Source organism: Coprinopsis cinerea, assembly GCF_000182895.1.
Source record: "Coprinopsis cinerea okayama7#130 chromosome 1 map unlocalized cont3.1, whole genome shotgun sequence".
Taxonomy (NCBI): Eukaryota; Fungi; Basidiomycota; class Agaricomycetes; order Agaricales; family Psathyrellaceae; genus Coprinopsis; species Coprinopsis cinerea.
This window is the reverse complement of record NW_003307544.1, coordinates 1,595,377-1,621,168: the sequence shown is the minus strand read 5'-3', so window position 1 is coordinate 1,621,168 and position 25,792 is coordinate 1,595,377. Positions and strand designations below refer to the sequence as shown.

General features: G+C 51.4%; 9 protein-coding genes across 9 annotated transcripts; 3 read left to right on the top strand and 6 right to left on the bottom strand.

Moving 5' to 3' along the window:
• Positions 1–48: 48 nt before the first annotated feature.
• On the bottom strand, positions 49–4,176 carry CC1G_11304 (DENN domain-containing protein; the record flags this gene model as incomplete). The annotated part of the gene is made up of 10 exons (XM_001828662.1): positions 49–660; positions 713–1,218; positions 1,267–1,624; positions 1,674–1,836; positions 1,890–2,006; positions 2,058–2,254; positions 2,303–2,362; positions 2,413–2,723; positions 2,775–3,480; positions 3,541–4,176. 10 exons carry the CDS (start codon positions 4,174–4,176, stop codon positions 49–51), a joined length of 3,666 nt encoding a protein of 1,221 aa, XP_001828714.1.
• A 1,255-nt stretch (positions 4,177–5,431) lies between these two features.
• CC1G_11303 (hypothetical protein) lies at positions 5,432–8,017 on the bottom strand (the record flags this gene model as incomplete). The annotated part of the gene is made up of 5 exons (XM_001828661.2): positions 5,432–5,699; positions 5,894–6,818; positions 6,874–7,360; positions 7,424–7,760; positions 7,851–8,017. The coding sequence occupies 5 exons, from the start codon at positions 8,015–8,017 to the stop codon at positions 5,432–5,434; spliced, it is 2,184 nt and encodes a 727-aa protein (XP_001828713.2).
• A 477-nt stretch (positions 8,018–8,494) lies between these two features.
• CC1G_11302 (hypothetical protein) lies at positions 8,495–9,697 on the top strand (the record flags this gene model as incomplete). Its single annotated transcript, XM_001828660.2, has 4 exons — positions 8,495–8,721; positions 8,779–9,382; positions 9,436–9,591; positions 9,644–9,697. 4 exons carry the CDS (start codon positions 8,495–8,497, stop codon positions 9,695–9,697), a joined length of 1,041 nt encoding a protein of 346 aa, XP_001828712.2.
• Positions 9,698–9,927: 230 nt separating this feature from the next.
• Positions 9,928–10,997, bottom strand: CC1G_11301 (hypothetical protein; the record flags this gene model as incomplete). The annotated part of the gene is made up of 2 exons (XM_001828659.2): positions 9,928–10,241; positions 10,292–10,997. The coding sequence occupies 2 exons, from the start codon at positions 10,995–10,997 to the stop codon at positions 9,928–9,930; spliced, it is 1,020 nt and encodes a 339-aa protein (XP_001828711.2).
• A 783-nt stretch (positions 10,998–11,780) lies between these two features.
• Positions 11,781–15,039, top strand: CC1G_11300 (heat shock protein; the record flags this gene model as incomplete). The annotated part of the gene is made up of 8 exons (XM_001828658.2): positions 11,781–11,868; positions 11,930–12,063; positions 12,125–12,540; positions 12,603–13,223; positions 13,281–13,556; positions 13,616–13,997; positions 14,054–14,491; positions 14,545–15,039. 8 exons carry the CDS (start codon positions 11,781–11,783, stop codon positions 14,914–14,916), a joined length of 2,727 nt encoding a protein of 908 aa, XP_001828710.1. The 3' UTR covers positions 14,917–15,039.
• A 143-nt stretch (positions 15,040–15,182) lies between these two features.
• CC1G_11299 (NADH:ubiquinone oxidoreductase kDa subunit) lies at positions 15,183–16,342 on the top strand. Its single transcript, XM_001828657.2, has 5 exons — positions 15,183–15,542; positions 15,690–15,730; positions 15,898–15,923; positions 15,989–15,994; positions 16,063–16,342. Exons 1-5 carry the CDS (start codon positions 15,215–15,217, stop codon positions 16,100–16,102), a joined length of 441 nt encoding a protein of 146 aa, XP_001828709.2. The 5' UTR covers positions 15,183–15,214; the 3' UTR covers positions 16,103–16,342.
• A 567-nt stretch (positions 16,343–16,909) lies between these two features.
• CC1G_11298 (CMGC/RCK/MAK protein kinase) lies at positions 16,910–20,000 on the bottom strand (the record flags this gene model as incomplete). The annotated part of the gene is made up of 4 exons (XM_001828656.2): positions 16,910–18,793; positions 18,854–19,534; positions 19,590–19,819; positions 19,871–20,000. The coding sequence occupies 4 exons, from the start codon at positions 19,998–20,000 to the stop codon at positions 16,910–16,912; spliced, it is 2,925 nt and encodes a 974-aa protein (XP_001828708.2).
• Positions 20,001–20,303: 303 nt separating this feature from the next.
• On the bottom strand, positions 20,304–21,759 carry CC1G_11297 (ribose-phosphate pyrophosphokinase 3; the record flags this gene model as incomplete). The annotated part of the gene is made up of 6 exons (XM_001828655.2): positions 21,600–21,759; positions 21,490–21,529; positions 21,122–21,431; positions 21,017–21,064; positions 20,785–20,879; positions 20,304–20,730 (listed from the first exon to the last, which is right to left on the bottom strand). The coding sequence occupies exons 1-6, from the start codon at positions 21,631–21,633 to the stop codon at positions 20,304–20,306; spliced, it is 954 nt and encodes a 317-aa protein (XP_001828707.2). The 5' UTR covers positions 21,634–21,759.
• A 688-nt stretch (positions 21,760–22,447) lies between these two features.
• On the bottom strand, positions 22,448–25,517 carry CC1G_11296 (DCP2; the record flags this gene model as incomplete). Its single annotated transcript, XM_001828654.2, has 11 exons — positions 22,448–22,471; positions 22,640–22,782; positions 22,826–22,915; positions 23,165–23,636; positions 23,892–24,477; positions 24,531–24,622; positions 24,674–24,826; positions 24,880–24,978; positions 25,030–25,231; positions 25,286–25,357; positions 25,411–25,517. The coding sequence occupies 11 exons, from the start codon at positions 25,515–25,517 to the stop codon at positions 22,448–22,450; spliced, it is 2,040 nt and encodes a 679-aa protein (XP_001828706.2).
• Between the last annotated feature and the right edge of the window lie 275 nt (positions 25,518–25,792).

The window sequence follows — 25,792 nt, the reverse complement described above, 5'->3', positions numbered from 1 at the left end:
GTATAAACTATAGGTGGAACGAAGCATGAAGTTAGTCCGCGTGTAAATTCAAGTGGTCTGCACATTTTCCTGGCCATTGGTGGACAGAATCGCTGTGGCCGTACTAGAGGCTCGGTTGCGAATGACTCCTGTGGACAGATGCTCGTCGTGGTCATCGCTGTCGGCTTCCCCGTAACTGTTTCTTGGACTGGCCGAGTATGCGCTTTGGAAGTCGGTGTCGGAATCATCAGTGATAGCCTTAGTATCGGCTCCGCCGACTGTGCCTTTGGCACCGGATTCTTCAACTTCGACGATCGTTTCTGGAGCAATCTCAAGGAAAGAGCTGGAGCCCGCTTGGACGGTGTCATGGTGACTAGTCTCGGACGGATCGAAGGCCTCTCGAGTTGGTGTCCGATTACCTTCGACTGACGACCGAACAGACGACTTCGAGAAAGTCGGGGACGGATAGGCAGTGTCATCAGCGTGGACCAGGGGAGTGCTAGTCTGAGTCGAAGAAGTAGTCCCGCTGCGAGTTCGCTTCTTGGAAGCTCGTGAGGGAACCCGCTTGCTTCGTGGTGGTCGAGGGTGGCTAGGAACTTGGTCATCTTCCTCACTTTCATGAGCTGAGCCGTAAGACTTGTACTTGGGACTTGTTTGTTCGGTCTTGAGGGCGGTCTCGAGCTGAAGTGGGGATATTAGCCAGACCTCAAGTATGCACAGTGTTACCGCACACCTTTTGCTGAATCTCAAGCACCTTCTGAGCGATTTTATCGCTCTTGAGGCTGATACCTTCATCGACAGCGCTCATACCATCTTGAGGAAGATCCATGTCGGAAGCGGAGAACCGTTTCTTCTTGACCGGTGGAGGCTCCTGCTCTTCTTCCGGGATTGTCTCTTGCAGTTTGTCAACGCGGATAGTCTCTTCCTGTTCGGCTATTTCCCCATACGACTCGGCAAGGGTGGAATCTGTTGCAAAGGAGCGAAGCTGACGAGACTTGGCCGCATCGCTAGCGCATCTTGAGCGTACTCCGGAACGTGCTGACATCCGAGACTGGGGTCGGGAACTGGCGTAGTCGGATTCATCAATGTCCACGGCCATCGATGCTAACGCCTTTTCGATCTGGGATTCGACCTCGGCAATCATTTGGGCACGTTCCATTTCCATCTTTTCCATGTTGGCCCGCATACGTTCCAGTTCGACCAAAGCTTCCTTGTGTTGAGCCTCCGTTTCCCGCAATTCTATGATGGGTGAGAATGAGCCTTAAGTACCCAAATCGAAAGACTTACGAGCATTGAGTTTGGCCTTCTCAGCAGCGGTCAAGGACACTAGTCCGGACAAACGCTTGGTCTCCCGCTGTTCCTTGTTGATCTTGGCCCTCAATTGAGACGCTTCATTGCTCAGCTTGCTTGCATATTGCTCAAAGGTTGCGAACTTGTCTCGCCACAAGTCAGATTCCGTCATCAAGAAATTCAAGCGTCGAGAAAGACGTCCGATCTTGGTCTCGAGTTCATCTCGTGCGTCGACAAACGCTGTGGCCCGCTTGCGAATGGAATGTTGGATGTGCTGTTCCGCCGCGCTCAGTTGTGGGGGTCTCTTGGGATTACCAAACGAGGTGATTCGCTTAAGCAGGGAAGGTTTCTTGAACTGCGACACCAAATGAGTAACGTCCACGGGGATATATCTGCCCATCTACCTTGTCTGCCAAAACAGAATCGAACGCTTGAATAATACGGGTGGAGTGCCACCAGTCGGGAGGTTTGATCTGATCCGCAACAGCAGCAGAAGAGGCGCCCCGTTTCGCCTGAATTTTGCACACGGGGCGGAAGCGTCCAGCTGGGAAGGCTTCCTTGAATTCACTGTGGCAAGCAGGATGAGTGAGAAGCGAAAGACCAAGTTAAGCATCACAGACCTTGGAATGCAGTGATCAGGATGGTAGTGAGATTCAAAGGCAGCAATCAACCGCTGGCGATATTTGTCACGCTGCTGCTTCGTTGAAATAACGCCAGGTGGAGGAGAGGGGCAACTCCTGTTGTAGAGTGTCAGCAATATGCGGTGAATCAGATAGGAATCCACGAACAGGTAATTGATGTCCAGGTCGCATACGCAGACATCGGGAGAGGGGTGGACGCTGTACCTCGCTTCTGTGGCGAGACCCATGATCCATGGGCCAGGATCATCGATGTAAATCTTTGCGTCCCGAGAGTGGACAGCGGGAAGGGCAACTCCATTCCAGCCCCGCAGTTCCACTAAATACTTGATGGTGTTTACGGCGATCTATTGGGAAATTAGTTGGTATCCATGAACACGCATCTAGCAACTTACACCCAACATCGCAGGATATCTCGAGAAAAATAAAACTTTGCCAGTCGGAGCCAGGGCAATCTGAGGCGGGTCATAAGCTTTGATAAAAGGGTCATGACATGGTGTCGTACCTCACAAATAGTCAAGATGTTATCGATGTTGAGACATTTAAATAGAGGCCACATTGTAAAGTTGATGTCGACCAACCCTCGTCCAAAGTCCAGTCCGCCGGGGAAACGGGCGATGACTTCCAAAGTGGAGTCACCGCCATCGCTTTTAGGACTCGCATCAAGCTTGACGAGTTCACCCGCCCTAGGAGCGGGGTGCGCAAGGATTTTAGATATTTGCAGAGTATGAGATTGCACGTCCTTGGAGAACCGTGCCCAAGATAGGGTCAAATAGTCGCGCATGAGATCGTAAACGGGGTGTCGGGATACAAGGGCTGGAGTGAAGTCAATATCCTAGCTCAGAAGTAGCGAGACGAGGGACGTACTCAGAGCATAAGGTAACCAAAACACGGTACCGCCGGGAAGGAAAAGGGTGCTTTCTCCAGGGCCGTGACCGATGGTGCTGGCAACTTCAAAGTCACTTTCAGAGATGGCGCCCTCCCCCTCCGTCTCGGTATCGGTCTCCGCGTCGCCCCAAGGACCGCGGGCACCCTTCCTGACTTGTTTGCGGGCTTGGACAGTGGGGTGATCCTCGCTAGCGGATCCAGAGAGGTTTGATCGAAGGTGTCGAAGGCGGGAGGTGACCGCCGACTGGGCCGACTCCTTGCGAGAGCGCCCAGCCTCGAGGGTGCGACGAATGGCCACGCTACGTTCGGCATCGGCGTGCGACCAAACTGTGAGACAAACGCCATGGTAGGTTACGTTGTTGGAGGATGAGGTGGAATTAAGGTCCGTGGCACTTGCGCCGGGACCTGTCGCAGAGGAATTATGAGTGCCCCGGGCAAGTATGCTAGGGGGTCCGAGATAAGCTGAGGATGGACGTGCAAAAGGATCGTCCGAATAGGGATAAGCGAATGTGGCGGCGGAGGAACGGTTGTCCGCTGTAGATAAAATCGAAGCTCGAAGTAAATCGCCGGAAGGAGTTGGCGCCAAAGGAGTGCTGGGTGCAGGTAAAGTGAATGTGAAAGTATGAATAGTGGACGCCGGCTGGAGGGTAGAAGCAATGACTTCGACTTCGCGGGTAAATGAAAGCTAGGAACATACGTGGTCAGTAAAGGGGAGTTGTTGACGAAAAGACGGAGGGCGACAAACCTTAAGCGCTTTGGAGAGCATCTTCCCGACCTCTTGCTTACTGAGAGCTCCAGCCCCTTTCGTAGTCTCCTCGCCCTTGCGACCTCGTTTCTTTTTTCCGCCACCTGCACCTGGGGTGACAGTACTACCAAGGACCTCTGGCCTCCACCAGCGGTTGACTGCACCCTCGCTGTGGTGTAAACCCATGACGGAGTCAGGGTCGGCCAAGGTCCATGTGTGGGGGGACTTTGGAAGGCCGGAAACCACGTAGAGGGAAGTCAAAGGTAGGTTGGGGACATGAGAAATGACTGGAGGGTCGCGAATGTCACGCAAGGAACGCGTCGAGACGATGGAGTTTCTGGTGGATGCGGGAATAGGCTCCATGCTGCGTCTGTGTCGAATGCCTAGGATGCGTGAAGCCTTGTCGTGGCGATTTGAGTTGGGGTCGTTTGGGCTAGAAGGGGACTGGTTTGTCACAGTAATGTAGTCGAGCTCATCGGCGAGAGCAGGGAGATTGTCTTGAGACTGGTGGTTATGAACAGTGGTGATGGTGGTTGTGGAAGAAGAGGGGTGTTGTGTATTATTATTCGAAACGTTAATGATCGGAATGAGTGACGAGTCCTGCGTGCCTGAGCTCACAGTCCTGGACGCCTCCATTTTAGGCTCGCTCTTCGTCGATGCCAACCTCGATGACCACCCTTTCTTTGCCGCTGTCTCTAGTGACTGGTCCGAAAACCGCGACCTCAGGATTTGCTCAGGGCCAAGCGAATTCGCTGGCACCATACTTCGTTGCTGCCGCATCGTTGAGACCATTCACGTAGCGCGTCTCTGCACAACTACGCTATGGTGAAGAAACTATTAAAAAAGAGAGGGGAAAACGAACGACGAGAAGGGTGGAGAAGAAGGATCTGTTCCACAGCGAAAATTGGGCGACCCTGTCAAACAAACCTCAGGGCACAATCAACATATGTAGTCCGAACACTATACACTCCGGCAGCCTTACGCAAAGTTGCTTTATTTGCTCCAATTCATTGCTTTTCTGCACCATCCCATGCCAAACAGCAATCGCCTTCGTTTTCCATACCTTTCTACTCCTCTCTCCCCCTTGAAATGCTATTTCCAGGACGTTTTCTTGTGGTTCGAAGAGGAACGAGCGTGCAGAAGTCGCGGAGCGCGCGTCTTCATTGGGAAAACCGCACATGGCGGGATCTCGATTGATTAGATCAAATCCTCAAACTCGCCCGCTATTCGCTTTCCTCCGGCCCCCTAATCCGCTTGGAAGGCGTCAACCGCATTTTCCACTCAAACGAAAGCCTCGCTCGCAGGGTCAGACAGCGTGAACTCTCGCTTATATCAAGTCTACGCGTTTGTCAGTTGTCTGCTAACTTTAAACGGCGCCACCAAGGACCTGGACGAAAACACAAGAAAGTTCCTTCGGAAGACGGCCTTCACTTCTCACACCCAAGCCCTGGCGCCTTGGAAACCCATACATATCCACATATAGTATATATCAGACGGCGCTATTTCTTATGGGTACTCTCCGTTGACCGGAATGAGCGCTTCCACAACATGAACCAAGCGCAGAAGAGGTCGCTGAGCTTAGGAGGACCCCCAAATATCGCGCTTAAGGTCGGAAGAGAATCCGGACAGAAAAACTGGGTTTTGGCCACAGGCCGGATGCGAAATCCGGACAGGAAGAGGCCAAAATATCGCGGAAGGCCAGATAAAATCCGGACAAAAGTCCAACAAAAATGCCATTTTCTGGCCCCCGACCCCGAAAAAAAGCGCCCGTGTGGGAAAATATTCCCTGATCCGGCCAGAAAAGAGCGATTTTAGGGCTCGAGGATGGTGAATTTCCCGGACAAAAAATCCAAAATTTGACCGTCTGGTTCCGGACGGCCAGCCCAGAATCTCATCCGGCCTTGAGGGGTATATTTGGGGGTCCTAGCTTAGGCTCCGAGTCTTTCAGGACGGTGGTGGAGAGGTAAAAGAAGCCAGTGTTCCATATAACAGAATCAAAGATATGACATGGTGTGGGGTCTGACGAACTGTGTGCTGGCCTGACCTTGCGCTTATCGACCGCACCTTTGCCGGAATGGATATGGAATGGGTTCAATTTTGCATACAGAAGTTCAATATACAATACGAATTGCCAGCCCAGGCCATCGGCCAGTGCCAGCCTACATGCGAAATCATCAGGTAAATCTGTCAACACCGTCATCGGGGGAATGGACAGTCATGATCGCGATTTCCGAAACACCTACCCTCAAAGAATGTCATTTACGATGAGAATACTACTAATCTAATTGACAGGTTCAATAACATTCAAGATAAAAGAATCTAACTTTTCGATCTGAAGATGTTAACCATCCACCTCGTCCACCTCGAAGAGTCTTCATCAGAACCACGATCCCGCTGCAAACCCTCCTCAGCACCATCCGCCCCTTCCCCTCTTTCTTGCTCGTCTCCAGCTCCTCCTTCAAGCTCTCCATCATCGGCATTAAGACCGTTCCTGGCTGCTGCATCCCCTTCGCTGACTGTCCTCCTCCGATTCGATGACCCTGGCGGCAACCCAAGCCCCAATCCCGCTTGCTGTTGCGAATGCCTCGACCGCCTCTCCATTGGCATAATTGCGAACCCAGGGCTTACAGGTGACAGCCCTATCTGGAAGCCCGCTGGATTCAACGGGGGTGATAGAGGGCCACCGTGTGTTGTCGATCCATGAGAGTGTCGGTACAACTCGTTGCCCACAGACGCAAGCCGGTGTTTGAGAGAATAACGCGAGCCTAGGCTTGGTGATGTAGGTAAATGCGTCGTGTTTCGTCGTGATAGACGATGCTGAGAAACATCGGAGGTGGTCGAACCTCTTCGTCGTCTGCAAGGCTGTGATGCTTCCGAGTCTGTTGATACTCGATGGTGCTTGTGTGGATGGAGGTCACTGAATGTGGACGCGTTGATGTTGGGAACACTCGACTCGGAACGCGTGCCTCTGTCGAGAGGTACAGGCCCAATTCTAGGAGGCCCGCTTGGTCTTGAAACGGGAACCTCTTGTAGACATGTCTCTTCGTCTTCTTCACGGGACACCGCTTCGTTACAAAGCATCTCTTCGGGCTCGTCCGTCCATGGTGTCACATCAACGACTCCTCCGCCAGCTTGGATGCTGACAACCCACACACCACAGAGCAAGACAATGATACCGAGGCTGACCAAAAGTAGGTGCAGCGGTCTGATCAAAGACAGTTGGTTAAAGTAGACAAGTCCATTAAGGATTGAAGATAGGTTGTAGAAGCAAAAAGCAGCTGGGAAAGTGCCGTTAGTCCCAAGTCACCATGAATTCGAATACCTGTCACTTACAGGGACAGACTAGAGTCGGATCAGCAAGTATAAGCGCTTTGTGCAGGTACCATAGCTGCAATAAGGCAAAGACGACGAGGCCGAGGACAAGGACCCACGACTCCCAGCGCCAGAATTGATTCTGACCGCCCAAGGTCAAGAGGAGCAGCTGAACACCACTCTTGGCAAAGATAAGGCACATGCCGGATAGGATGCCCGAAAATGAAGCGTAGGAGATTGCAATGAGAATGCGTGTGCGATGTAAACTGTTGGGCCCAGCCCGGCTATTGGTGTCCTCTGTTGTGCCATTAGGCTTAACATCTTGCAATAGAGGCGTCGTTTCATCCGCTACGAAACTCGCCGGGCCTGGAATGCCATCGTTTCGGGGCGGGTCGTCAGTTGCTGAGAGGTCGATTATATTGGATGACGGGGTTAACAAGGCAGAAGCTTCCCAGTCGTCGTCATTCTGGCCGAGCTTGCGAGAAAGAGCGAATTCTGCGATGTGGGTCTATAAGCATACACGGTTGAGGCCAGTTAGCACGCATGATGGTCTGAATATAAATATACTTACCGCTCCTAAACTGAGCAACACCACGAACACGAGGACTGAGAAGTATGCAGCAAAGGCCGGCCGTCTGAATAGCTCTAGCAGGTCTTCGAGCGACCTAGTAGGCTCGGGCACGATACCAAATACCGCAATCAGCACGGCACCTCCAGCAATCAGGATAGTACCGAGGATCATCCACGGGGAGAACACGTCGCCCAAAATCCAACGGGCAAAGAAGGCGTTCCATAATAGGGATACTGCGCCAAGCGGGGCGAGGATGACGACGGGTAGGGCGGCAATTTGAACTAGAGACCCGAGAACATTTGAAGAGATGAAGATGGCAAAACCGAGAAGCCATAGCCTGATACACAATGACCAATGTCAGTATTTCATGGGGAACACGAGTACCAACTTGGTCCATTCGGTCGCATGGTTTGGAATCTGGACTTACGGTCGTCGATGCTCGACCTTTCTGCGATGCTCGGGCAGAGCTTGGTTAAGGACGTGACTCTTTCTTTGTATAGTCAATCCCAAAGACTGGACGAAAGAGGCGAGAAGGCCAATGATGATGCCAAAGGGGATGGAGAAGGGTGAAGCTGGGCTGGGGTCGGCAGACATTATTGTTTGGGGCATGCTACTCAGCATTGTCGGGTCTGGTGGACGGAATTGTTGGAGGACATGGACTTGGGAACGAGTTCATTGACTCATGACCACGGAGAAGAAGGTGGAACGCAGGTGGTAACTGTAGTGTAGCCCTATCAACCTTGTCTGGCCCATTCAATCATGTGATCATCAATCAAGGACACCAGAGCCGCGCCTCGCGCGCTGCCTCTCGTCTTCCGCCTTCACAATGCCCAAGCCAATCGGCCCAATTGACGAACGTTTTTTGGACAAGGAGACTCTCAAGAACACATGCATTAAATTGACCGATGTGTGGATGACGCAGGGGGAGGGGGATAAGGCAGAAACGGTTGGGCAAGTTTGCACTCGACTCGGCGCTTTCGGGCAGTTGAAACGCTAACATACTTTCTTCGTAGCCTGGATGATATAACATACATTCTTCCGCCAGACACCCGGAACCCCTCGCATACTAAGATGGTTAACGCTCACAAAACCGATATCTATGGCATCATGACGATCGACAACTTGAAGCAACTTTCGGACGAGGGCCTCGCTGAAGTCAAGCGCCTTCATCAGAAGGAAGGCTTGCTCCTTCGAATACCCTTTCGCCTCGTTATCTGCTTCAAGAACAATATGCAAGCCAACTTCACTACCATTCGGGAGAGGGGGACAGACCGGAGTTCTTTAACCATTAGGTCACGGTGGGTATTAACATCTTCGACTGCTGAGTTCTCATCACCCGTTAACCTATGCACCAGTAATTACCTCCAGTATGAGATTTTATCGATACAATCTGCAACCTACGAACGATGTCGGAACTTCATGGACCGAACCCAACTTTACGAGATGATGAAGAGGTTGAAGGAAGACCACAACCAGCCCCTGGAAGATTGCACTGTGGAGTGGTACATTGCCAAGTACAAGGAAATCATCCGCCCCGCCGACAAGCATCGACGTCTCATCTGCGACAAGGACGATACCGATCACACCCTGAAGGACGGAACGTCGAAGAGACCACGATTCCTGCGTCATTTGGCGAGTTCGGATTTGAAGGCACGGTTTGCAGCACAGGCGGAATGGATACTGGCCAACCAGATAGCGACTGCGTCCAAGGAGACTGATGTTGTGAACTTGAAGAAATGGACACAATTCTGCAAAAAGGTTCAGAAGGCGCGGGAAAGGGCAGCAAGTGAGGGGGTGAGATGGGGGATACCAGCAGGCTATGACTTGGAGGAACTCAGGTTTAGTGCGGACAATCCTTTCGGTATGGAGAGGTTTGGTTCGCATAGAACTTATTGGAAAAAGAAGCTGCACAACGCATTGAAAAGAGTGTCTTCTCAAAGAAAGGCAGGGCAGAAAAAGGTACGCAACGTGAGGTTCGTCGGTCTCGACAAGCTTGCTGACACTGGTCACAGAAGGTGCCTGTTACATCGACTTCAGAAGCGTCTGATGTGGATGTCATCATGGGGGACCCTGAGGAGCAAGTAGGGTCGGGAAAACTCATCTATGATGATGATTATTCCGACTCCAACCTGAGCTCAGAGTCGGAATCAGAGTCGGAAGTTGAACTTGTTGGAAGAGCAATCCCCAGGGTGTTATTGGCAGAACCAATCATTGAACCAGGCTGCTTTGAGTGGTGCTGTCCACTCCAAGACTGTGAATACTCTATCGACTTGAAGAGTGCCATGCCACCGCGGTCCCTGTGGTCCCATACCAAAGAGCCGCAGGTGCAGAGGCGACTGTGGGACTTGGCGTCGGGACATTACAAGGAGCATTTGGCACGGTGGGGACTAGAGCTTGAAGAGAAAGGGGGCGAGCTCTCTGTCGTAGTCACAGGGAAAGATGCGCAGAGGATTGCGGGCAAGTCTCTCAGAGTCTATACGGGTAGATAGCCATCTATAATTTAATTATAGATGGTCTGCAGCGTGGTCACCGCTTGTTCCATAAAGGCGGAATGCAAAATCGTCCGAATCGAAGTGAAGGCCTTCCCGTATGGCCAGGGGCGATGAATTGAAGATTTCGGCGATTTCTTGAAGTCGTTTCTTCAGTCCTTCGACCTGGGTCTCGCTTGTATGGTTAACCGACGTGTCTACACCCAGAGTACGCATTCGCCACGCCGGTTTCGCATTGGGGTCGTTATAATCGATAACTTGAAGCGCAATCGTTCGGGATTCGTACTCAATGTGCCTGTGTGATGTGGAATCCGAGCTGAAGCATAGTTCTGGGGCATTTGGTGAGTTACTATCGATTTATTGAGGTACCTCCACTCACTGCTCGCCCCAAGAATCTCCACTGCAAGTTGAATGTCTCCAGCAATCCCTCCCTCCATAACCGCGCGTTGTACCGTCCGTTTCGACATCTTGTGCTCAACATCCAGCCCCATAACCGACCCTATGCGTTGAATCGCTTCTCCAACCTTCGCTTCAGCAGTTCCAGTAGCAACCATGTACCGGGCCAGTGCCCTTGCCTCTGCAGTGTAGGTTCCCTTATAACGAAGTCGAAATGCGCTAGGTCGGTTTATCATCATCTTCTTCTTTCGTTGCTTCAGGTTCTGATTCATTTTTTCGAGCCGTCTGCATCGTCTTCGAAGAATGGAATGCTTCTTGTTGAGGTCCTTCATGCTGTCCTTCAGATTGTGTACCCGGTCCTCCAGAGCCCCAACCACCTGTTCTGCATCGCTTTGCACCACGCCTAATTGCTTCTCCAGCTGCAGAACATACCCCTGGGTCCTACTGTGACTCGTCCTCGCCTGTTTCGCCTTGTCCTTCCATTCCCTGTTCGCCTCTTCCAGTCTCCTATTCCTCCTTCTCTCATTGTGGTACTTCTTTTGTACTGCATTGTATTTTGCTTTGTAGGCGTCCAATTCCTTAGATATTTGACTCGTATGTTGACTGAAGATAGGCGATTCGTTTAAAGCCGAAGTGCTTGAGGAATCCGTGGTTTTCTGGCGCCTCAGGTCAAGGGCTTTTAGCCTCATTGCCTCTGTGATAGCTTTCTGTAATGCGGACCGACGCTTGCGCTTACCGCCTAGCGCTTTTGTCATCTACTAGATAATGTATTTATGAACGACATATAAAAAAACGAGAGCAATACACCTACTGTGAGCCAATTTGCATTGAAAATACGCGATTCGAGGTGCTGCGCCTGGCGCGTCAAATTAATCGATGACTAATCAAATGAGCGCGTCGAGCCTCGATTTCTGGCTCGCAATGTCTGGACACGATGACAGCACATCTCAAGATGTTTCTTTCACCATAGCGTATCATTCCAGGGTAGTAAAAAAATGTTGTGAATAGATTTTGCCTAAGTGTATATAATGTGGGCTAAGCGCCTAGGGACAGTCACTTCGGACGCGACTCCAAAAAATCAACTCACGCCATTTTGGGCCTGTCGGTGATCTCTACCGGCTTTCTCTCTATTTGGAAGGCCATCGGTCCTGGGACCGGCCAGAGAGGGGCTGTCCGCCAATTGACGCACTGGGCCGGCCAAACAAACACGAGCAAACAAAATGCCGCCCCTGCACCGTTGCCCCTCCCCAATAATTATTATTATTATTATTATTTATAATCACGGCCTGCGCGTCAAAGGTGTGGGAACATCTGGACCGTTCCAGAAGCTTGGGGTGACGTCACATTCGAGTGCATTCGAGCAAAGCACAGGAGTGACCCAGACGTTCTGGAAATAAGGGCGTCTGGTTGGTTATATAGATGACGATTCCAAAACCCACAGATCACCAGATTCACCGCTTTCTTTTACTACAATGTCCTCAAACTTTGACTTTACAGACAAGGCTCAGCAGACAATAGCCGACTCTATTCAGTTGGCCAAAGACTATTCCAATGCCCAAGGTTCGTTCACTTATCTATTGCTAAGGTCCAGGTCAAGATGCTGATATCCTTTGTTCTCCAGTAACGCCCGCCCATATCGCATTTGTCCTCGTAAATGAGGGTATGGGGGAGGCAATGCCAGGTGCACCAACAGCATCTGCCTCGTCCCAACAGGGGCTATTTACCTCCGTGATACAACGTGCGGGTGGTGATCCGGTATGTGGACCTTTGCTTCTTGGCCAATCCTTCCCATGTAGCTTACAACCTCTGCTTTCAGATTGCCATTCGTCGAGGCATTCAGAAACTCATCGTCCGACTACCCCAGCAAAGCCCACCGCCCGATGAAACCAGCTTCAGCGGCACTGCTCTCAAAGTCCTCAGGGAGGCCCAGTCGCTCCAAAAGACCATGCACGACTCTTACATCGCTCAAGACCACCTCCTTCTCGCTTTATTGAAGGATTCATCAATAGAGGGCATTCTGAAGGAGAACAACTTGACCCCCGCCTCCCTGAAGACTGCCATCGAGCAAGCGCGGGGTAATCGTCGCGTCGAATCCAAGAGTGCTGAGCAGGGCTTCGATGCCTTGCAGAAGTACGCTGTTGACCTCACCGCTCTCGCTGAAGAGGGAAAGCTTGACCCTGTTATCGGCCGCGATAACGAAATTCGCCGTGCCATCCGTATCCTGTGTCGAAGGTGCGTTCAGTCTTACCTCTTGTTGTTTCACTTGCTCAATGCACTAACGTGTTGTCATTTAGGACCAAGAACAACCCCGTTCTCATTGGTGAGCCAGGTGTCGGTAAGACCGCCATCGCCGAAGGTCTCGCACAACGTATAGTCAAGCGCGATGTCCCTGCCAGTCTCATCGCCCGACTCTATTCTCTCGACATGGGTGCCCTCATGGCCGGTGCAAAGTACAAGGGAGAGTACGAGGAGCGTATCAAATCTGTTCTCAACGAGGTCGAGAAGGCATCAGAAGAGGGCGGTCCTGGCGTCATCCTTTTCATCGACGAACTCCATCTCATCATGGCCGGACGAGGCGCAGAAGGTGGCGGCATGGACGCTGGTAACCTTTTCAAGCCTCTCTTGGCCCGCGGCAAGCTTCGTTGTATCGGTGCTACCACCCTTTCCGAGTACCGCAAGTACATCGAAACCGACCCCGCTTTGGAACGACGGTTCGCTCAGGTCATTGTCAACGAACCTTCGGTTCCCGAGACCATCAGCATCCTTCGTGGTATTCGTGAGAAGTACGAGGTTCATCACGGTGTCCGAATCCTCGACGGTGCTTTGATCTCGGCTGCTACCCTCGCTCATCGATACCTCACTCAACGACGACTTCCCGACTCTGCCATCGACCTGGTCGACGAGGCCTGTGCCAAGTAAGTCTTCATTTATTAACAACCCACTATGAGACGCTAAATCGTTTCCCATTACAGTGCTCGAGTGCAGCGAGAAACCCAGCCGGAAGAGATAGACAAACTTCAGCGACGCAAGCTAGAAATCGAGGTCGAAATCCACGCTCTCGAACGGGAGAAAGATGCTGCTAGCAAAGAACGCCTCAAGGTTGCCAAGAAAAACATCTCCGAGATTGAGGACCAGTTGAAACCTCTCAAGGCTCACTACGAAGCCGAGAAGCAACGTGGCGATGAGATCAACCAGGTTAGGAGGAAGATCGACGAACTTAAGGCCAAAATTGAGGATGCAGAGCGAAGGTACGCCATGTCGCAATATGCTTAACTGATTGAAGATACACTCAACTTTGTTCCACTAGGTACGACCTCGCCACCGCATCCGATTTGCGATACTACGCCATTCCTGACCTCCAAGCCCGCTTGGAGAAGCTTGAGCAGCAGAAGGCTGCCGAGGCTGCTGAAGGGACTGGGGCAGACGTTGTTACTCCCGACTCCATTGCTGATATCGTCGCCAGATGGACCAATATTCCGGTAACCCGTCTGGTCACCACCGAGAAGGAGAAGCTGTTGCGCATGGAGAAGATCTTGTCGGAGAGTGTTATCGGCCAGCAGGATGCAGTCAAGTCTGTGGCCAATGCTATCCGCCTGTCTCGAAGCGGCCTTTCCAACCCGAACAGACCTATCGCCAGTTTCTTGATGGCTGGGCCTTCGGGAACAGGTAAGACGCTCATGGCAAAGACGGTGAGTCTCAATAAATGTCATTTTGATAGCTTCAGGTGCTAACTATATTTCTCTAGCTCGCCACAATCTTGTTCGACTCTCCCGATGCCATGATTCGTATCGACGCCTCTGAATACTCCGAGAAGCATTCCATCTCGCGGCTCATTGGCTCTCCTCCCGGTTATGTCGGCTATGACCAAGGTGGCCAACTTACAGAATACGTGCGCCGAAAACCATACTCCATCATCCTCATTGATGAGATTGAGAAGGCCTGTCGGGAATTCGTCACTATATTCCTACAAGTCCTTGACGATGGTCGCCTGACGGACGGTCAAGGTCGTGTGGTGGACATGAAGAACACTGTGATTATCATGACCTCCAACTTGGGCGCCGCCTACCTTCATGATATGCCAGAAGGACCCGTCTTGCCGGAGACTCGCTCGCTGGTTATGGGTGCCATAACTGCGCATTTCCCTCCCGAATTCATAAACCGTATCGACGACATCATTGTCTTCGTAAGTTATCTTACCCGTTTATGCTACTTCACGAATACTAACTCGACTTCTAGCGCGCTCTTTCCCACAAGGACATCCTCAAGATTGTCGACCTTCGCCTCAAGGAGGTTGAAGATCGCCTGGAAGACAGGAAGATTAAACTCGACCTTGATGCCGATTCGAAGCAGTACCTCATGTCCATGGGCTATTCGACGCAATTCGGTGCTCGTCCTCTAAACCGTGCGATTCAGAGTGAATTGCTGAACCCTCTCTCTGTGCACTTGCTGGCTGGCCGAGTGTTGCCAAACGAGACCGTCAAAGTCCGCTTCGATGGACCCCACAACCGGTTACAAGTCATTCCCAACCACGAGGGCGAGATGAAGGAGGAATGGATGGATGTTGACACGGACTTGGACGATGGCATCGAGATTGAGGAGATGGATTAAGAACTTGGTTCATTAGTACAGGGCGCGATTCATGGTCATTAAAAAAAGCTTTAGAACATTGTAAAACAGTTCCGTCTGCATTTGTATATTAGTCGCATGTTATATGTCCATTTTCTTTTTCTTTTTCTACTCAAAAACTTTTTACTATGTGCGAGTTGCGATACTTTAAAGTTGCAGCGAGGTTGACGGTAAGACGCGTGGGAACTTGTTGGCGGGGATCGGGAGAGGGCTGAGCTGGATTCTCACTGTTGCTCGACGTCGACCATTGCTATTTATTCCTTCCTCACCGTCCAAGGCAATGCTCAGCCGTCGAATTGCACCACAACTGAAGCGCTCTGCGCAATTCTTTGCTCGAGCAGCCAGCTCAGCTTCGTCTACCAAGCCCGAATCCACCAAGACCTCAGTCCCAGAGAAGAAGACAGAGAGCTCTCCACTGAGCGCATGGCAGGCTCCCAACTTTCCCAGTACATGGTCGACAAGCCAGAAACCGCGTCCTCAAGCTGGCTCCTCCCCCCGCTTTGAACAAACCAACATGGACTTGCAACCGCAACCTCTGAGCGCGATGGAACTCATTGCTCAAGAACCAATCCGCCTTGTCCAAGGCAGGAGTGCTGTTTGCGACGGAGGTAAGTTGGAGATTGCAATACCCCTCTCTCTAACCATTTTCGTCAACGTATGGCACAAGTTTTTTCAATAACCTCCCTGCCCAACTTCTTTTTCTGAAACAAGGAGACACGGTTTACTGACCCACTTTACCCTTTTGCGGACGTTAGGAGGAGGACCCTTGGGCCATCCCAAGATCTACATCAATCTTGTACGTCGAAACCTTCCTCAGCAATTTGTTGCCAACCATCGGAACCCCGTCCTCGTTGTCCTTGGGTTACTTCCCTTGTCCGCCGGGGTATCCGGACCCTGGTGGCTTGTCTCGTTGCTGCAAGTAACCGTTTGACTGACGTTGCTGTCTTTCTTTTTTTCTGACAGGATCAACCTGGTCCACGAGCATGCGGGTAAGTTGTCACTTTTCTCACCCAAGTCCTTGTTCACGCTTGAGCTGATGAATGAAATTACCTAGTTATTGGTGGGTTAATTCAGGTTCACTCCGCTCGTTTCGCGCCTCATGTTGGAATCGCTTGGACTGTTTTACAGTGGAATTCGATTCGAGCAAGACCCCCACCATCATCATTAGAGTCGGTCTCCACCTTGGGGCCTTGTCACGCCAGACAACGGATAGAATGCCTTCATCGCCGTATACAGCCTGTGGGACACAATCTTATTCTCTTCATTCGTGGTACCCATCGAATGTATTTAAACTTTCTGTCCAACCACACACAGAGTGCTTTGAGTGTTTCGAGTCTTTTTGGATTGTCCTACCCGAGACTTGCTTAAAATACAAGCCAGTGAGCATAAAAATACAACGGGGCTGTCTACTATACCAAGCTTCCGGCTATGAAATAGTGCACTAGGTGAACAAGTAAGGTATGTAACGGCAAAACAAAAAGGGATTATGCTGCGAAGTGCGAAAGAGAATAGAGTCGATGGTTCATTATAAAGTGTTGCTTGCTGTGCTTGGGGGGACTGCAACCTCCTGGGCGTCGGGGAGCTGCCGAACAATGAGCGACGTGTTGAGCTGCTTGCAAAAAAAAAAAAAATAGGGTGATGGAACAGACAATGAGCGAACAATGAGAGCACAAGGACATTCGAAGGGAATATGAAAGGAGTGAAGTGGCTATATCACAAACGAGGAGAAAATCAAACGAGTGTGGTCCGTAGGCAGGAGGTGGAAGGGCGACGGGCAGTGGCAGCAAGACAACAAACGTCTATGATAGGTCGCGTGGCAGAAGAACCAAAAGAAAGAAAAATAATAAAAAAGATAAAACCCAAAATAAACAACCAATGCCAAAGAGAAAAGGATCAAGGGTCCGCAAACATGGGCGAAGTCGGAGATATTTCGCCCCCTGCAACAGCCTCCAACTGAGAAAAGGGCGGTAACTTATTAGTCAGGGATGTAGAACTCAGAGGTTGGCCGGCAGGGAGCGGTAATGAAGGTAGTGGAGGGGGAGGTAAGGGCTGTCGAATAGGTCAGACAACGGTAGAACAACATAACATCAGGATCGAGACTTACGACTTTGAATATTGGGTTTATGGCCGAGTTTGCGGATCGCGGAGTCTGCCCCGTGGTTGGCGGTTGAGCAGGTGCGGAAGGGTTATTGAAAGGGCTGGGTGGTTGCTGCAGGTAGTTGTGTATGTCCAAAGGACTGTGCGGGCTGGGGCTGAATTGACGATTCTGTAGAGTAATATACGGTGGGGACTGTCCACCTAACCCGTTCTCTTTGATGTCTTGCACCTGAATCCAGGGTGGGTTGGGTGAAAGCGGCGGGGATAATGTGGGGGAGAGGGACAGCATGTGAAGTGGCGGTGGGGACACGCTCCCGGATATGTGAGGGTTGACGTTGAGATGAGCACCGAATTCATGAGCAAGAGATGAGGACCCTTCAAGGGAGAAGGAATTAGATGACCGAGCAGAGGGGGAAAAATCATCAAATGAAGTGCGCAATGATGACCGAGATGTCCGTGAGCTGGCGGCATGGTGGAAGCTCGAGTGGTGCCGTAGGCGTGATGGGCCCGGATCGCTATCCACAGTAGCGAAAGATATTGAAGATACCCGACTGAGACTGTGAACATCCGACGAAGACATCGAATGATCGTCGTCGTACTCGCGTCTGCGAGCTTTCGCGACACGCTCACCTGTTCCCCTCCAATCACGGTACCGGTCAAAGCTGACAGGAGGAGCTGGGGGCTCAGAGTATTTTCCAGAAGCTGCATGGAGGGTAGAATTGCCGAGGTTCCCCATGCTTTTCTGCCGGATAGGACCAGACGATGCTTGCTTGGTCCCCTTGTCGACCACACGCTCCTGATTTCCACCAGACCAGTCGATATCCTCTCCAACGGCTTCCCGAAGCATCCGGTTACGTTTGGACATGACTGCCCGAGCTTGTTCTCGGGCCATCTTCTCTGCAAGTTTACGACGCTCCTTCTCAGCCTCGCGGTTGATACGCTCGGCTTCCTTCTTCTGTTGCTTCTGAACCTCTCGAAGATCCTGGGGTCGTTCAGGAGACAGGTCGCGCACAGATTTGCCATCTGTACTCGACGACTGTGAACGTTTGCGTGTTCCAAGCGCAGTCGTAGTGACTTCGTCCACAGGAGGTAATTGGTGCGACTTTTCACTCCCAAAGATTCCAAGCGCCCATCTGCTCGATTTTTTCCCGAACGGACCAAGTTTGAGTGACTTGGGTGGGGGCATGGAATGCCCGGCTGGTGGATGATGCTCTGAGTGTCCGTTATTAGCGTGACCATTAGCATAAGGTTCCGATGGTGATGTGTCCATGGGATAGTCCGATGCAGGTTGAGGTGAGGGTCCTGTCCACCCAACAATAGGGTGTGGTCGGCGACCATTCTGAGCATGTAGAGGAATCGGCTGATGTGGAACGGAAGGTAAGGGTGTAGGTTGTGAGTTCTGTGGAGGCGGGACTTCCGGGAAGTGCGACGGTACGGGTGGAGGGCGGACATGATGTGCGGAATTTGAATGTGAAGGAGGTACATTGCGTGGAGTGTGCGAGGATAATGATGGGTGCGAGGAAGAGCCGTTGAGGTGGGACGACATCATCGGGATTGAGGTTTGTGACACGGAGGCCGCCCTAAGTCCTGAAGGCATTGGAATGTTGTTGCGATGGATTGTTTCGCGGAGATACAGGTGGTCAAGACATTGCTTGCTGGTCAGTCGTTTGGCAGGATCCCACCGAAGTAGATCACGAATGCATTGGATTAAAGAGCGCGGCACGGATGCGTCGAAGAGCGAGAAAATATCCTTTGGCTCAATCTAGAAAAGCAGCGTGATAAGCTTTCTTCCCAAGAACGTATGAATGAAACTATGACTGACTCTTGGAAATTGGAATCCGACGTCTCTCGCTAAGGAAACCCCGTGTGGCCACTGACCGCCTCCAACAACATTCCCACCATTGTCTCTATAGTCCTCCGCTGGATCTCCTAATACCTCGCAAACTCTAGCAACTTGATCCACTTGATCTGAACCGGGGAAAAGTGGCCTGAGGTTGACTAGTTCGGCCATGATCGTTCCCAATGCCCACAAGTCGACTGGATTGGAGTACTCGCGGCTGAGGAGGAGGACCTCCGGGGCCCGATACCATCGCGTCGACACGTATTCGGTGTATGGTGGACGGCTCCTCGTCTCCCTTGCGAGACCAAAATCAGCCAGTTTGATAATGGTAACGACATCCCTCTCCTTTGGTGCATTTGGGGGCGCGATTGGGGAAACCGGCGTGTAATCAAAAAGACCGACAGTCGTGACGAGAACGTTCTCCGGCTTCATATCTCGATGAAAGTAGCCATGTGTATGAATGTGGTCGAGTCCCAGCGTAATTTGTTGGAAAATTGAGGACACAAGCCCTCCAGCAAGCGGTCGGCCTTTGCGCGCCTTGATGAGGTGATACAGGTTGCCCTCCATGGACTCGAAGACGAAATAAAGTTCTTTGGATGTCGGCAACAGGAAAAAGTCGTAGAGAGGAATGATGTTTGGATGAAAAGGAATTGCGCGTAACGACTGGAAGAGATTCAGAAGAGGGGGTCGTGGGCGTCAAAAATAATTGGGGACTCACCTCGAGTTCCTTCAATTTCTGACACTCGTCCCAGCCTCCTTCCCACCGCTTCTTCATACGCTTGACGGCCACGAGCCTTTTCCCCGCCCATTCTGGTCGAGCGCCTTGGCCGCATTGCATCGGGGACAGGGGTGTGTTTGGGGGCAAGGTTGTATGCCAGTCGCAGAGCCAGACGGTGCCAAAAGAGCCATCCCCCAGGACTTTGATGGGTGTATAGGACCGTGTAGAGCCTTGAGTGGCCGGTTAGAGGGTAATGTGAGTAGATATTGAGGAGAACATACTGGTCTGGGAGGAGCCAACGACGAGACGATCATTGTCGATAGAGACGCTGGGGATGCCGACGACGGTGATAGTCTCTCTAAGTGGGGGCTGCCTATTGCGTGTGGGATTGGCATTTGTGTTGTTGTACATGACACGGCTGGCATCGGCCAGTTCGTCCTGTGGTTGTCGTCGTCGTCTTCGTCGTCGAGACCGGCAGTCAGAGGGACATGTGTGTAAGAAGGACAGCAGAGAAAAGGAAGCCTGCGAATCAGTTATTCACACCAATTAGTACCCCCGCCAAGCAATTCTCCATCGAGCTTCCACTCGCAACCGATTGAACCGAATATCTTTGCCAAAAACATCCGTGAACATACATTTTTTGCAACCTTTTCGGATCGTAGTCGCTTTTGGTGATATAACGTTGAACAACTCTACAATATAATTACACTAAATTCAATATGGAACCTCGTTGAATAGTTTCGAAACGCTCTCTCCGTAGTGGCTACGTCGAATCACCTCCCCAAGCACCTTCCCGACGTCAATGACCTCAATCTTCTTGCACAAAGCCTGGTTATGCTGTTGCGGAAGTGTGTTCGTCACAATCAACTTCTCCAGAGTGCTCTCCTCCACGGTTTTAAGCGCTTTACCGCTGAGGATACCGTGCGTTACAAACGCAAAGACCTTGGTGGCCCCCGCTTCCGAGAGGTGTGATGCCGCCAAGCAGAGTGTCCCACAGGTGTCTGCCATGTCATCAACAAGAATCGCGATCTTCCCTGTGACATGCCCAACGAGGACCATCCGCGAGACCTCGTTCGCCTTTTTGCGCTCCTTGTGGAAAAGTGCAAAGTCAACCCCAAGTCGATCCGCTATCGACGTAGCACTGCATTCGACCAAGTCAGCTGTCTAAACAGATGCTAAAAGATCATCGCCGTACCGTTTGGCACCGCCTGCATCGGGCGAGACGATAACCACATCCTTGATATCGAAGTGGGTGCGAATGTAGAGGATGATAGAAGGCTCTGCATATAGCTACATCCGAAATTCGAAAGAACATGATTTAAACACAAATCTTAACCAAAGGGTGGCGATCAACTTACACTAATTCAAAGCATAGGTCAGAGAAAGCGTATCTCGGGCAAGGGATGAAATGAATCTCACTTGTCGACCGGAACATCAAAGAAACCCTGGATTTGAGATGCATGTAGGTCCATAGTCTGTGAAGTGCGTGTCAGTTCCATTCGCTACGCACAAAGCTAACCGGGACCACTGACGATAACGTGGTCGCATCCCGACTTCTGGATCATGTTCGCTACCAGCTTCGCAGTGATCGGCGCCCTGCTTTTGTCTTTCTTGTCTTGTCGGGCATAGGGGAAGAGGGGGATGACGGCTGTTATCCGCTTCGCACTGGCAATCTTGCAGGCATGGATCATTATGCAGAGCTCCATGAGTGAAGTATTGACGGCCCCGCAACCAGTATTGATGATGTATACATCGTCCTCTCGAACGGATTCGTGGATCTTGACAGTGGTTTCGCCAATGGGGCTCCGGGTAACCTCTGCTTTACCCAGAGGAAGACCAATGCTGAACACGAAAGTCAATGACTTCTGAGACTGCCTGAGCAGCAGCGAAGTGGAGGTACCGTCGTGCAATAATCTCGGCTAGTTCTGGATGGCTAGTCCCTGTTCAAAACAGACCAATGGTCGTAGACCGTGAGCTATTCGGGGCCCCTAGAACGATTCAGAAACGTACCAGCAAAAATTTTGATTCCGCTTCCTGTTAGCATGTTGGTTATGGGTTGGGGCGTTGAGGAGTGGTGATAATTAGTTACAGAAACAAGTCCATAGAACGAATAAAGTACAGCGCAAGGGAACTGAAAGCAAGAGAATGTAAAGGAGAAGTTATGGTTTACCCACTCCGCTGAAAAAACTAGTCGAGAGCGCGGGGACCCAGATAAGATCCCGAGTCCTGGTCACTGTCACATGATGATGGGAATTTATGGAAATTCAGCAAATGCCTCTTTAAGGAGGCTACCCGGACCCTCGCTGCCACTCGAGGTTATTCTTGTACGGACCCGACTGTTCTACTACGCCTATGGTCGGCTCCCGGTGCTCTCCCATGCACCTTACTTATCAATCTTTTGTTTTGAATGTTCCAGTTCAACTTTCCCGGAAACGGGCTTCTTCCTGCGAGGAGCCTCTTGATGCGATGGAATAACACCTGGCGCCACGCCACTTATCTTGACAGCGCCTTCTGTCATATGTCCAAAGACAGCCCCGAACGGTAATGCGCGTGTCTAGCGTCCAAGCCCCCTCCGCCAAAACCAAAAGAGGCGTGCGCATCTTCCTTTGTCCTTACAGAACCGCCGTTTCTAGCGTTTGCCTGTCTTCTACACTCCCCAGCTTGCTAGAAACAACTAATGGATGTACTGATTGTCTGCGGAGCTCTTCATCGTGGGCAGCGATCTCACCTTTTCGAAGTAACCGCGAATGGCAATGATTGCTCCCTCCACGACGGTCGCAAAAACCTTGAGTTGACTCGGGCATTCCAAAGGATTCATGACAAGAAGACAGCTCGAGCCTCGAAACCACAATCTCCCATTACGGTCCCATCCTCTCGTTATGCTAAGGACAGATGTTAGAATCACCGCATGTCATAGACAGATTCCTCGATTGTCGTGATGTTGCTTGAATGAAAATCCTACCTACTTCGTAGTGGATATTAGTCCGACGAAGTTATCTCCAAGTGTTTTCCCGCGTATATTCGGGCGCTCTCGTCGATCCGAATCTGACAGGCGACTTGGTTCGGCCACGAGAGGCTCGACCAGATGCTCGCGGTATACTCGCCCCCGGATTAATCCAGGTAAAACCATTCCCCTTTCCTCGGCCAACTCGCCATAAGACTCTGGCCGCCGAAGTGACCATGGTATTGTGGGCTATGGAGCCAGCGAAGTTTCGAAGTGGACATTTCAAACTTACTGGATGCCCACTCGACCCAATCAAGTATTCCCTGGGCCGAATTGAAGAAGTTGCAGTTCTGGATAACAATTTGTGTATTCGATACAAAGGCTAAGACTGGGTAGACAAGTGATACAACGGATGTTTACACAATACAATGACGACGTTTGCAGCGACAAAAATTAGATCCACGGATCAGAAAACGAGTGTGATAGATTAGAATCATCGTGCAGTGGATGGAAAGCACGAAAGGAATGGACGACTAAGTCGAGAGCGGGAAGACAAGGGCGATAATAGGTTTAAGTTACAGTGGGCCCAATGGTCGAGGTTGAGGAGGAACGGGTAAGGGTGCTGGCATACCTTGGGGCTGCTGGGGTGGGACAGGATTCGAAGTCAAGAGAGACAACAGAGCACTGGCAGAGGGATTAATGGGTTTAGTCGCAAGGGACGGGCCCGGGGGCATAGGTGCAGTGGAGAATGGACGAGGTCGGAGCATCGGGTTGAGTCCATCAGGATGAGGTGGGCCATCATGTTGAAAGTGTGGAGGGAAGCTTGGGTTAGGTTGGTAAATGGCCTGTGGACCAGGTGGGTACATGGGCTGGGGCATGCCAAACATAGTAGGGTAGGGAGGAGAGAAATGCGATGGCGGAGAGCTTGGGGGAGCATTCGGCCGTCCTCCATTAATCAGTGAAAGCAACTGATGTTGGTTCATGCTCATGGTACCCGGAGCGTGGTGACCTCCGCGGTGAACGCCCTGGCTTGTCCTGGATCTTGCCATGACGTCCTGAAGGGGATGAAGTTTGCCAAAGTTGTTCGGCAAAGGCGGGAGAGGCTGTGGGCCAGTCGTATGATTAGCATGGAAATGGCCCGTAGATGCTATGTTAGGTCGGCTGAGTGAAGGAGATGTGGTCGGTGGCAGACTTCGGGCGTCTGGCGTTAGAGCGTTCCCAGCGATAGCAGGCGTCCTACGAGCAGACTCATTCGCAACGGATTCCAACAAGGCGAGTTGTTGGAGCTGGCGTGCAGATAATGGGGTTGCTGTTGCACGGGAAAGGTAAGGGGAGATATCCGCCGTTGCTTTGCGCACGACAGGAGAACGAGGAGCAAGCGTCGAATTTGTTGGTGACATCGGCTTTGCCTCAGACGGACCAGGGCTTGTAACCACTGCATTGCTCGCACTCTGAGCACCGGGGTCTTGCTGAGCAGGTTGGTTAGGTCCGTGAACAGGTTCGGGGGCCGGAGGGATGGGAACAATCGTGGATATCGATGACGTCGTTGTAGACGAAACATTGCCTAGTTGGGGGTTATTCTGCGGCACGAGCCCAGCTTTGTCGGAAGGCGCAGCGTTGGCAGATAGCGTAAGGCCAGTCAACAGGCGGGCAAGTTGCGGGTCCATCGATTCCATCTGCTGACTGTCGGGATGGTCATTTGCCATGCCTTCTTCTCCAACAATCTTTACACCTGTCGACTCCGCGTAGAGCGGTGAAGGTGTCTGAGGGTCGCCGTTGTCCATAGAGGATGACTGAGAGCTTGAATCTTGCAAGGCATCGGGCTCCGATGGTGGGATAGGAACGGGCACGGGTGATTTTACCTTCTTGGGCGTCGCACTTTCCGTCGAACAACCCTTGCGACCCTTCTTCGGTTTATGAGCATTGATCCAAGCTTTCAAGGGGCTATCGATACACATTCAGAGTGGGTCATGAGAAGGGGGATCGCAATCACTCACCCGACGAACGGTGAAATCAGGTAGAACTTCCCGGCGGGTTGCTTGTTTCGCTTCCACCCTGGCAGGTCGACCAAACGGAACCATTCTATTTTCTGGAGAACTGTCAGCGCTCAAAGCCTGCGATGTGATGGAGCATCACTTACGCTGATCTCCTTGCGCGTCTTTGTCCGGAAAGGATAATCTTCTGGAACGCCCGGTACAACAAACAGCGTGACCAGTTGCCCACCGTTGACGGTTTCAAGATAGTGTGTTGGATTTATTTTTCCGGCTAGATTGTAACCTGTTTCCTCGAGAACCTGCAACCCGCAAACTCAGCTATAGTGGCGATTTCCAGAAGATCTCTCCTTACCTCGCGGACAGCGCATAGATGCTTCTCCTCCACTTCGTTGATCTTTCCTTTGGGGAAGCCCCATCCAGACGACGACTTCCAACCTTTGACAAGTACGCACTATATCGAGTCAGCGTCCTGGACGCATGATACCAGAAGACGGAAGGTTACCTTATCCCATGTGCTGTTGAGCATGATTGCGCCGCACACTGGTACTTTCGTCTTGTATGCCATGAACTTCTCGAACGCTTCTTCATGATTCCAATGTTGTAATATGGGACAGTGCGTAAACATCATTGCAGTGAACTTCTTGAGTGGAAGGGACGGGCATTTGGGATTTTGCTCTCGGATAAAATCGTCGTAGTACCAATGTCTATGAGGCCGACGGTTCAGCAAGACACAATCGAAAGAGAATGGATGGACATACGCTTGTTCGACTTGAAAACATATCCGTTCCAGAGATGCTAGCTCTTCGTCCGGTAGGTTGAGAATGAAGCGACTGGACCGAGGATGGTTTGTTAACAGACTCTGATCATGAGGTGGCAGACCGACCTTGTCAGATCTTCGAGAATTTCTTCTTCAGTTGCGTCCTTGTAAGAGAATGTGTTGACCGTCTCAGCGGCGAACGGGGCTGGCAGCTCTGGCGAGGAAGAGGCCATGATTTGTGAGTAGAAGAAAGTAAATGAACGTCGCTTCTGTAAGTCAAGGGACAGAGAGAGAAATGAGATGCAAAGGGAATTGAATGAGTTGAGTTTAAGAATGTGAGAGTCGATTATAGCGGCAGTACTTGGTGGGAGGAGCACTGGAGCACCAACCCTGAACAAAGCCGAAGCCACACTGCCTCACGTGATCCGATCCAACTTTTCAATTAAATTCCGTCGTCAAGCGGACTTGGACAAGACATAAAATAGCATAGCATGATGTGCATAGCTTA